Below are 12,124 nucleotides of genomic sequence, written 5' to 3'. Positions count from 1 at the left end.
CTTCACAGTTGCTTACTTCGAAGTACTAGTACAACACTGCATAGTTCGGAAGTAACAGACTTTGAAGTTGAGCATCTACATACACCTTACTCTGAGGTTTAACTTCAAAGTAGGGCACTACTCCATTCCTGGGTATGGAGTAAGGACTTTGAATTTGGGCCTACTAAGGGAAAACTAGTGTAGACTCGCTGCAGGCACCTAACTTCAAAGTTAGTTCCTAGTGTAGACACACCCTTAGTGTTACATAGTCTTCTTTCAAAACTTTTTTGATAATTTGTATAACTAAAACAGTTAGGAATATCAAACAGTAACAGAAAGGTGGTCTCCTCACCTCAAAAAAGATATATTGGCATTAGAAGAGGTTCAGAAAAGGGCGACTAAGATGATTAGGGGCTTGGAACGGGTCCCATATGGGGAGAGGCTAGAGAGACTGGGACTTTTCAGTTTGGAAAAGAGGCGATTGAGGGGCGATATGATAGAGGTATATAAAATCATGAATGGTGTGGAGAAAGTGAATATAGAAAAATTATTTACCTTTTCCCATAATACAAGAACTAGGGGACACCAAATGAAATTGATGGGTAGTAGGTTCAAAACTAATAAAAGGAAATTTTTCTTCACACAGCGCACAGTCAACCTGTGGAACTCCTTGCCGGAGGAGGCTGTGAAGGCCAGGACTCTATTAGGGTTTAAAAAAGAGCTTGATAAATTTTTGCAGGTTAGGTCCATAAATGGCTATTAGCCAGGGATAAAGTATGGTGCCCTAGCCTTCAGAACAAGGGCAGGAGATGGATGGCAGGAGATAAATCACTTGATCATTGTCTTCTGTTCTCCTTCTCTGGGGCACCTGGCATTGGCCACCGTCGGCAGATGGGATGCTGGGCTGGATGGACCTTTGGTCTGACCCAGTATGGCCATTCTTATGTTCTTATAGCCGTGCTAGTCTATATGCTATCAAAACAAAAAAGCAGTCCAGTAGCACTTCAAAGACTAACAAAATAATTTATTAGGTGATGAGCTTTTGTGTGACAGACCCACCTCTTCAGATCACCTAATAAATTATTTTGTTAGTCTTTAAAGTGCTACTGAACTGCTTTTTCATTTTAATTAGGATGTCATATGTTATGTCTATTATTAAAATATGAATTTCAAAGTCTTTAAAATACTGTCCTTTTTGCACTTTTTTGTAATAAATCAAGATCTGGGAGATGTAATAGACGACTTAAGAAGAAGAATGCTTCCAGATTTATGTCTGGGACTTTGGCAAAATTGAAGAGACTTTACCTAGGAAATCTGTCCCAGGTTTTACAGAAAATTGTTAAGGCAGGACTTTGGGGTCCCACTTCTGACCTTGATAAACATGGGTGCATCCTCCATTGCCATGATGTTGATTACATTCAGTAGAGTTTCTTGTTATATGCTTTAATAGTCTGTCTTATGACTTTAATTGATAATGCTTGCAGTTAACTGGAACACTATATAAGAAAAATGTATAGTGACTTATATTATTAATATATATAACTAGCTTGCACAGATCTCAGTTCCAGATCCCCACTTTCTGATCTCATGACTCCATTGAAATTCCCATTAACAGTCGTACGAGTTTTGCCTCTGTAAAGCTATAGGATCAGTGTTTTAAGGGGTAACTTTGCAAAGATATATTTTTTACAACTTAGTGTTCATACCTGCCATTTTTTTTAACTTTGCTCAATAATATTCACAACTCAGAAATAAGCACAGAAGCCTTATCTGACTGAACACAATGTATTTGTTTGTAGGCAATGTTTTACTGCGACTGTGAGGATCAATATATGGGTGCGTTCTGTGAAGAGTTTAACGCCTGTCAGAGCAGGCCCTGCCAGAACAATGGAACCTGCACTGATGTAGCACAAAAACATGATGGGAAAAATTTCACCTGCACTTGCCCTTCTGGTATGTTTTACAGTGAGTTTTGAATAATATATTGTTTTAATATTCTCTTCATATCTTTTGCAACACAGTTCTTGGAATATCTCTAGACAGAGGAAGAGAAGCAAGGGGGAGATGCAATAAGAACATATGGGCTAGTGTTACCAAAACCACTTGATAGAGGTCTTACTTTTGCAAGCATTGTCCCACTCAATGAGACTACTCACAGTTGTAAGAATTACATATAACAGGAAGAATTTGCAGAGTTGGGGCTCAGATTTTGTTATTTAAAACTGTCATGTTATTTGCTTTTTTGGCACACACTTGAAATTGTTCTCTTTTGAGTAATTAACATTAAGTAATGGACATTTTGCCTCTCAGGCCAGTCAAATAAAAGATACTTCTTTGCAAACCATGCAGCTGATGGATTATTCACACAATTAAAAATATTTTTTTGCAAAAATGTTATAAAATGTTAAAGCTTAATTGAATAATTTGTGGTTTGGTTAATGATCAAATATATGTGTTTTAAGTTGCTTTGAAATTCCTTGTCTTTTAACACTGGATCAAATGAATATCTGTGTCTTAATTGGAACTAAAATTAAACTAAATATGATGGTCATAGTTGAATGCCAGAGGGTAACGCCATGTAATTACTGCTCTGTGATGGTCGAAAATCCTTCTTACGGAATTGGCATGGTTGAAAGTGTAGTGCTTTCATGTCTCATGTTCCAGAGGTACTAAATTCACTGCATAGTTCTTAGACAAACCACTTCAGGCATTTTCCAAAATTCTTTTGATGAGCTTTAAATGAAGCAGACTGGAGGAATATTAACATTAGGTAATTTGTTTTTATTTCTTATGAACATTTCACCACACATTTTCAACTCTTGCATAGGAAATAGGAATGATCTGTTGGCTATTGATGTATCAGATTATTTTTAGAGCTCCTGACGTGAAGAAGAATGAAAGTGGAATTGTCTGGAAAAGGAAGATATAAAAGAAGGGAAGGAGAGATTAGTGTTACAAGTGATTAAAAGTGGCTAGTTTTATAAAAAATATAAACTATATTTTGAAGTCTGTGCTGTGGCATGGAAGTAGAATTTAGTACAGAAGAATGATCTAATGAAAATTTTGATACAGTGAAACATATTCTGTAAATAATCCTGAAGTTCCTTTGGTAGTCAGTGGAAGATCCACACATAGGCTGTGTCTACACTAGCCAGAAACTTCGAAATGGCCATGCAAATGGCCATTTCGAAGTTTAGTAATGAAGTGCTGAAATACATATTCAGCGCATCAGTAGCACCTCGAAATTGATGCTGCTCGCTGCCGCGCAGCTCATCCCAACAGGGCTCCTTTTCGAAAGGACCCCGCCTACTTCGAAGTCCCCTTATTCCCATCTGCTCATAGGAATAAGGGGACTTTGAAGTAGGCAGGGTCCTTTTGAAAAGGAGCCCCATCTGGACGAGCCACACGGCAGCAATCCGCGGCAATTTCGAAGTGCCACGGCCGCCTGCATGTTAATGAGGTGCTGAATATGTATTTCAGTGCTTCATTAGTAAACTTCGAAATGGCCATGTAAATGGCCATTTCGAAGTTTTTGGCTAGTGTAGACATAGCCATATAGTGCTTTCAGACTCAAGTTCCAAAGCTGGTTGTAGTATAGCCATTAGCTGTTCTGAAGGTATTTGTAACCTTAAGATTTAAGTCAGATGGAATAATTAATAAACTGAATAGGAATAATCTGTGATTCAAAGTGGCTTTACAGCAAGCACTGTTGCCTGTAGAATTGTCTCAGTGTAAGGGTCTCTGTCCCTGGTGTAATGAAGGTGTAGCAGCATCTGTATCACTCTCCGCATTTCAGTCTAGTCTGTTCATTCCCTCTGAAACACCTGGCACTGGCCATTGTCAGAGACAATACTGTGCTAGATGAACCTTTGGTCTGACCTAGGATGGCTGTTCTCATTAAATCAATCAGGGAAATGACATGGGTGTCTGTATGCCCTGCTAAATCCCAGGCTCTTAGGCTGTTGGCAGCCAGCTGAAGCTCAAACAACCTTCTCTCTGAGGGGGTGGGCAAAAAGTGGCTGGCAGGCCAGATCCAGTCCACAAGGGTTAGTCTTTGGCTGGCCTCCACCTCCTGTATTTACCTTCTTCTCCACAGAACAAAAAAGAAGTCATGTAGCATTTTAAAGACTAACAAAATGATTAATTAGGTGATGAGCTTCGTGGGACAGACCCACTTCTTCAGATTTACAGCCCTACCAGAACAGACTCAATATATAAAGCACAGAGGTCCAAATATTGTTATCAAGGTTGACAAATCAGAAAAACTGCTATCATTGCTGGCAAATCAGTTAGAAGAGCAAGAGAGAGGGTGAGGGATAGGGAAGTAAGTGTTAGATCAAACATCAAAGTCTGTAAAAGATGTTTGATCTAACACTTGCTTCCCCACCCCTCACCCTCCTCTCTTTCTCTTCTATCTGATTTGCCAGCAATGATAACAGTTTTTCTGATTTGTCAACCTTGATAACAATTTTTGGACGTCTGTGCTTTATATTTTGAGTCTATTCTGGTAGGGCTGTAGGTCTGAAGAAGTGGGTCTGTTGCATGAAAGCTCATCACATAATAAATTATTTTGTCTGTCTTTAAAGTGCTACCTGACTGTTTCTTGGTTTTCATAGATTACAGACTAACATAGCGATCTCTCCTGTACTATTCTCCTCCACAGGTATTGGGTAATCATAGCTCCCATTGGCTGTCGATTATCATTCAGAGTCAACAGGAGCAGTGGGAAGTGGTGTCCCAGTCTGCACCATTTCCCACCACTCCCATTGGCTGCAAACTGCGATATGCGGCCAACAAGAGCTGCAATTGGCCAGTAGCAGGAAATGGGAGGGCACAAGTAAATATAGCTCACCTCTGTTCTAACTGCTCCAATTAACGCTAGGGTACCAACGCAGAAACTGAGGCATACAAAGATGTCTTAAGAGAGCTTTCTTGCACCCGCACCTGTCATTTGCTTGTCTACTGATCAGGATCTGGCCCAATTATTTCAATGGCTTAATAATGAGCTCCACTAAATTAGCTGCTTTTTCTGCATGTGGACTTTCAATCTTTCTCCCCTTTCGCCTAGTTAACTATTTTGAATGGTTATGTGGGTTTCACTGAATTACCTGGATTTATATTTAAACCATTCTGGGAACAAGATATGACCTTCTCATGCACAGATATTCTCCTCCATTATGTTTCATAAATATGCAGATGGATTCAACTCTCTTATGAGTAAGATATGTAAATATAGTTAAATAATGCTTTAAATTCTATTATCTTCAAAGGACATTTAAGAAGAGAGAGATTAGTAGAAACTGAAGTTGAAATTGAGTGACTGGAAAAATCCCTACAGTGAAGTCATTGTGGATGCAATTTATTCAGAATTCATTGACCATAAAATTGTCCATAACTTGGAGAAGGCACTTGAAAATGTATTTTATATACCATCTAGACATAAGTCAATGAATGTCCTGAAATTCCCATTTAAAATTTAATATTAGACTAAATTACCTTCATGTGATCTTATTTTGTAAATGGCAATCAGTAATGTTTCTTAAAAATAATTATTTATAAGGCAAACACAAAGATCCAAATTCTACATGGTTACCATTATTTTAGCCATGTGTAAATCTTGGGCCATGTCCTTAAGTGGAGCTATTTGTTTGAATAGTTGTGTGTACATTCATTCTCTAGAAAGCTTTAGAGATTTGCTGTGGCTGGGCTTGTAAAAGTATCCAAAAATTCATGCATTTACCCTAAACTTCCCTGAAATTGGGCCTGATCATATCCACTCCATGAGGCTGACAGATTTACCTGGTGGGACCTAGGGTAGAAAGGGGAGGTGAGGTTGGGAGAGACTGACTCAGCTCAGGAACTGGGATTTGAACATGGCTACCTCCGCATTCCAGATAATTGAAGCACCACTGAAACTCATTTATAATAAGAATAAGAAGAAATTACAAATTATAATATCTAGCTCTTATGTAGCACTTTTCATCTCTGGATCTCAGAGGTCACACAGGATATTTGTGACATCCCAAGTTTTAGGCTGGTGCCCAGCCACTGGACTACCGTTGTACTTACATGTTTTCCATTGCACTAGTATCTCAGAACACTCAAGTGTATTTATGTATTTATTTGTCCTCACAGTATTCTTCTTGGTAGGTGGTACAACTCTTATTTCTGAGGGTGGTTACGTTAGAGTACATCCCTTCCTCCTTAATCACAATTCTTTTCATTTGCCCTGCAACAAAGTGAGGGAATTACAAAATGAATTTCATCTTGTTTTAAGTCAAAAGATTGATAGGTAAAACCACACAGGGACAGGGTATTATAAGAGCAATAGCTGAGCATAAAGAAAAACACAGGAAAAAACATTTCTTTAAAAATCATTTTTTAACCAAAAAGCTTTTTCAGATACTTATCTAGAAGCATTACTAAAAGCCTCTTACAGTTATTAACATGACTGTAGAAGCAATTTTAGTTAGTTTAAAATACTTCCAAAATACTCCCTCTTGCTCTTTCAGTTAGTCTCAGGATAAATGTCCTTTAAAACTCCAACTTCTCGTAGGGCTGGTTTACACTTGCCCCCGACTTTGAAGGGGGCATGGTAATCAGGGCCACGGGAGATTACTAATGACGTGCTGCAGCCTAACTTCGAAGTGCCGGCATGTGTGTACCTGCGCTACTTCAGTGTCCCTTTACTCCTCAAAAGTTTGACGCTTCAAAGTTGCCATGGGGGAAGATTAGCCTAATGAAGTGCTTCATATTCACCACATCACTTCATTAGTAATCTCCTGTGGTCCTGATTACCATGTCCCCTTCAAATTTGGGTGCAAGTGTAGACCAGCCCTAGTCTTTCCAGGTTCTCCCAGGATTTCTCTTTCAGTCTTTCTGCCACCCTGCAAGTCAGATAACCAACTATCAGTGTGGAGTCTTGCTCTTAACTCTACACAAGTTAGAGTGTTCAAACACCTGCTGGGTTTATTGATTTACCCAAACTGAATTTAAGAGCTGTTGGACAGATTCTTTAATGTATTTATCTTTATAACACTCTGGAAGGTAGGGCAAGTGCTATTATTCTTCTTTAACAGATAGGGAAGTGAGGCACAGTGAGACTCAGGGAAGGTCAGCTCCACCACATATGTATCGATATAACTTAAGTTTCTCAGAGGTAGGAAAAAGCCACACACCTGACTTAGTGATGCAAGGTATAGTGACTTAAGCTCTCCACGTGGCTCTGTGTCTACAGGAGACGCTCTCCTGCCCACATAGCTTCTGCCTCTTATGGAGGTGACATAATTATGCCAGTTGGGAAGTTCTCTTCCATCAGCATAGAACATCTTCACCAGAGATGCTGCAATGGCACAGCTGTATCAATTTAGCACTTCTAGCGTAGAGTAGTCTTCAGTTATTTGCCCTGAATCATGCAGGAGCATGAATGTCAACAAGGTTTCTCATGTTCCAGGCTAGCATCCTAGCCACAATGAGGTCAGACATTTGTAACTGTACATCAGCATTTGAAATTTATTTGTCCTGGAGAAGCTAGAACAATTTTTGTAGTAGGATGCCAAGAGCCATTGAAGTAAACTGTAAATCCTGTATATAATGAAAACCACTTCAAGCTAGCACCCATAATTCCAATACCTGTCTGTTGTTTTGATTCACCACAACAATAAACCAAAGTGCATTGTTTCTGAATCAGCTGGATTATTCTATAGATACTCAACATTTCTTAGGTTACAGTACAGATGTGTTATGCAAAGAAATATTGCACTATATTGCATTTGTTTAATAAGCTGCAGATGGTTGGGGAGAGGATAGAAAGACACTTCTTCAGAGTATTTCTAATATCATGAGTCAAAATGTTGTTCTTAAGGTCAGTGGGAACCCTGCCATTGATTTCATTACAGGTTGCAGCTCGTTGGTCCAGCACCCTCGGGACATCACTTGTCCTGAATGAGGGGAGGTTAATGTCTCCTCCTGATCCTTAGCTGCCCTCCTCTGGCTGTGGCTCCCCAGCTTTCTGGCTGGCTCATCACCACAGCTGGCTCCCCAGCTCCAGCCCCAAAGCTTCAGTCCTGTGGGGCAGCCAGGGGAAGTCAATGCTCTTGTCCCCAGCCCCGTGTGGTGCTGCTGGGGCAAGCCAGCACTCCAGACCCAGTCCCCAGCCCTCTGTGGGGCTGCCAGGGGAAGCTGACACCAATGCCCCAGTCTGATGTGGAGCCGCTGTGGCCTCACTGTCCACCACTGGACTGCCAGCTGGTTGCCCTCCTGCCTCAGCAATCTGGTCCATTAACATCGCTAGTCCTGCTGGACAAGGGATGTTGCCAGACCAGAGAGTATCGTTTTAGGAGGTGCAACCTGTAGTACCAAGGCTGAGTTCGTAAATATGGTGATTCAGGCTTACTTAATGTTTCATACCCTTCCTTGCTGTTCTCCTTTCGTGCTTTCCACAATTTTTCATGTCCCCTTGCTTCTTGTCTTGGACTTATATCTCTCTCATTCTTAGGTTCACACATTGTCTGTGGGGCAAATTCAGCTAGGGGGTTCAACTTATTTGTGGAGTAAGCACTTATTTGTGCCATTGAAGAATATAAATAATATTTCTTCATGAACTTATTAAAATGTGTTGTGTTTGGTTTATTAGGTGGGATTTTTGGGGTAAATTTCTGCCTTCATTTTCAGGAACTTACTGTTTTTGCAGTAATTGGAATGACTTTTTCAATGCTTGCTTCATCGTAATGTTTGCTAGATTTTCTGTTAGAACTTATACCATTATATCTACAAATGAAAAGTGGAAATTGGTGTTCTTTGTTTATTTCTTTTAGAAAAGATTCCAACAGATTCCTTTCACTGTGTATTTGAAACTAGTAGCAGAAATGGAAAACAAAAAAATAGAATATACTGTACTATAGCACCTCAATTCTGAAAGTATCTGTAAAGTACCATGTTGCCATAACCTTGCAACAAGAATATGGTCCAGAGATACAGAGATTTGTAATAGCACAAAGTGAACAGACACAAAGGCTGTGTCTAGACCAGCCCCCAACTTCGAAGGGGGCATGGTAATTAGGGAGTTGGGAGATTACTAATTAAGGGCTGCGGTTCATATGCAGCACTTCATTAGGCTAAATCTCCCCTGTGGCAACTTCGAAATGTGAAACTTTGAAGGGCAGGCTTGCGTGTAGCCATGGGTCAGCCGCACATACTTTGAAGTGCCCACGCTACTTTTGAGGAGTAAAATTTTGAGGAGTAAAGGGACTTTAAAGTAGCGTGGGCACTTTGAAGTAATCTCAGCTAACCCACGGCTACACACAAGCCGGCACTTCGAAGTTTCACACTTCAAAGTTACCATGGGGGAGATTTAGCCTCATGAAGTGCTGCGTATGCACTGCAGCACTTCATTGGTAATCTCCCAACAGCCTAATTACCATGCCCCCTTCGAAGTTGGGGGCTAGTCTAGACACAGCTAAAGAGCCTTAAAATGTATCTGTCTGCCAACTTGTTTTTTTTGTTTTGTTTTGTTTTGTTTGGTATTATGACTAATTTAGGAAACTGTTGAGTTGCAGAACTCATTATTGGCTATTAAAGACCAAAAGAATGTTTTAATTCAGTAGAAGAACACATGCAATGTAGTTGTTAAATAGGTGGAATATGTTCTTATAAAGCTGACAATAAAATGTCGTCTTTATGATGTGATTTGTTCCTGTTGTTATGACAGTTGCAAGAAACCCAGCTGATTATTTTAGCAAGCTGCAGAGCCATGCTATTTCATATCTTTCATTTGACTAAAGTTTTTACAATCACACAGGGAATTCCAGTGTCATTTTCACAAATTTACATTTCTGAAGACTGACATAACTGAAAATGAAGTAAGCATATTGAGTATCGCACTAGGCTTGAGCAAAGTAATCCTATGAATATGATAGAACTTCTAACAATAGAATATGTCTATCAAAAGCAAATTAGTTGGCTAACCAGGTTCTGTGGTTCCTTGTGCTTCTTGTCCTTTTGTAAATGTTATGTTCATTAAGTGCTCATCACCCTTGCCAGCCGTGGATACTGAAATCTACTGTTCATCCACAGTATCAGCACGGTAACTAACTTCAGTAGTGCAAACATCCTCTTACTGCTCTGCTATGTAATCCAGCTGTGACAGGGTGTACTAAATCCCAACGCCTTACAGATGTCCAGAGACCTTCCCACACCCCCTCCCAGCGAAGGGAGCAGCAAAGAGGTCCTCTGGGCAGGATAGAGTGTCTGTCTCTGCAGCAACCAATGAGGACCCTGCAGGCTAGGATAAAATACACTGCTGGGCAAGGGGTCTGTCAGTTCCTCACAGGAGTTCTACCCAGGCAGGTCTGTATACTGACTGGGAGACCAGCAGCATTATGGACAGTTCCGAGTGCAAGCTGAACTTAGACCTGGGTAAGGCCCAGGTCCAGTGGCTGAAGATTGGCCACAAGCCTAATTCAAGAATCAACAGCACTGTGGACAGAGCTAGTCAGATCCTAGCCCTAGAACCTTGTCATACAACTAGGCAAAGGCGCTTGTCCACAGAGGGGCACTCACAAACATTACACTAGTCCTGACCCAGAACCACCTATAGGAGAGTCCTTTGTTCCTTTCTTGAGCCTGGCTGTCAGTTGTGGTATTTAATGCAGCTACTACACAATGCGCTGGAGAAGGTGGGAACAGAGTTTGGCTTATGGTACCATGTGAAAATGCAAAGAAAACATGGGGAAGAAGAAAATCTTAGAAGTGTTATCTGATATAGAACTGTGGCAGCTATAAACCCTTTGGGGCCAAATTCAGTGCTGAATTACACCTTTTCAAGCCTGTTGATGTAATTTTAAGTGTACGTCTGCCTAGTAGGCTTTTAAATGTTTTACATAAACAATCCCCTCTGAGTCTCAGAAGTAGAAGGCAATGACAGTCACTCAACATATGCACAAATCATCCAGAATGACTAGTCCTGTTTAAAGTCTCCCTGGATGATTTTTGTGTTAGGGTCAAAATAAATTTGAAATTCATTAGAAGTTCCTTGTATTTGCACAACGTCCCTCCTATCCACTAATGCAGTCAGAGTATTGTTGTTGGTAAAATATTATTTGATATTATCACTGTATTTGAATTTTGATGAATATTACTAAAACTGTGTTCAGAGTCTTATTAAATTAATGTTTCAATGAAAAAATGAATGTTGAGAGATTGTCATGCATACTGTGTTTCTTTGGGTAATATTCAAGAAAAATAACTTACTGCTATTTGAATGGTATAATGGCAAATTTTGGTAACAAAATCTGAATTTTCTTCACTTTTTAATATATTCAACTCATGATGTAGGTTACACTGGAGAACTATGTCAGTCAGAGATTGATCACTGCAGCCAAGAGCCATGCAGAAATGGAGGTACCTGCTTGTCCAATATCAGTGGATTCAGTTGTCAATGTCCAGAAGGTAAAGAGAAACTACATCTAATTTTGAATCATATGTCTTATCAACATTAACAAAATTGTCATTTTCTGGGATATATTTTGATGATTAACTTTTTAGTTAAATGAAAATATATATGACCCTAACCCTTACAAAGACATCAACTGAAGTGAATAGAATTCCAGATTAGAAATTTTTACATCACAATTATTAATGATGTCCAAATCATATTTAAAGTTCAATGTATGTTTTGAAGAAAGATATTCTTCATGATCTTGTAATCTCATCTATCTGGAAATCAGGCTAGAGCTTCCATGAGAGAAGGACATAAGTATCTTAAGAAATGTTGCATTGTTCCTGATTTTTGTCTTGTCGAGGAAAAACAAAAGAAAAGCCACCCTCTCATGTTATTTTAATATGTCTGCTTCTGGACCTATAAAAAGTAGAAGATTGATAGGAATAGTCTTTTTAATTAATTGAATATTTTCAAGCCCCTGAAAAGATTTCATCCATTCTTTTTTATTTGAACTCATTTATCGCTATTGGAAAACTTTTGAAATAATTTTTATCAGTACTGTAGATATTATAATGAAACAAAGAAAGCAGTCATGTAGCACTTTAAAGACTAACAAAATGAGTTGTTAGGTGATGAGCTTTCGTGGGACAGAGCCACTTCTTCAGATCTACAGCCCTACCAGAACAGACTCAATATGTAAAGCAT

At 39.5% G+C, this 12,124-nt stretch overlaps 1 protein-coding gene across 1 annotated transcript in view; it reads left to right on the top strand.

Moving 5' to 3' along the window:
• Positions 1-12,124, top strand: part of DNER (delta/notch like EGF repeat containing) — a 270,062-nt gene that overhangs the window by 176,189 nt on the left and 81,749 nt on the right. Inside the window, exons 6-7 of the mRNA XM_075003987.1 lie at positions 1,779-1,932; positions 11,314-11,427. Of these exons, the coding sequence (XP_074860088.1) occupies positions 1,779-1,932; positions 11,314-11,427 (268 nt within the window). The remainder of the gene's footprint in view (positions 1-1,778; positions 1,933-11,313; positions 11,428-12,124) is intronic.

This window comes from Carettochelys insculpta, chromosome 10 (assembly GCF_033958435.1).
Source record: "Carettochelys insculpta isolate YL-2023 chromosome 10, ASM3395843v1, whole genome shotgun sequence".
Taxonomy (NCBI): domain Eukaryota; kingdom Metazoa; phylum Chordata; order Testudines; family Carettochelyidae; genus Carettochelys; species Carettochelys insculpta.
Note: the sequence above shows the minus strand (reverse complement) of the source record. Positions and strands in the feature narration are given on the sequence as shown.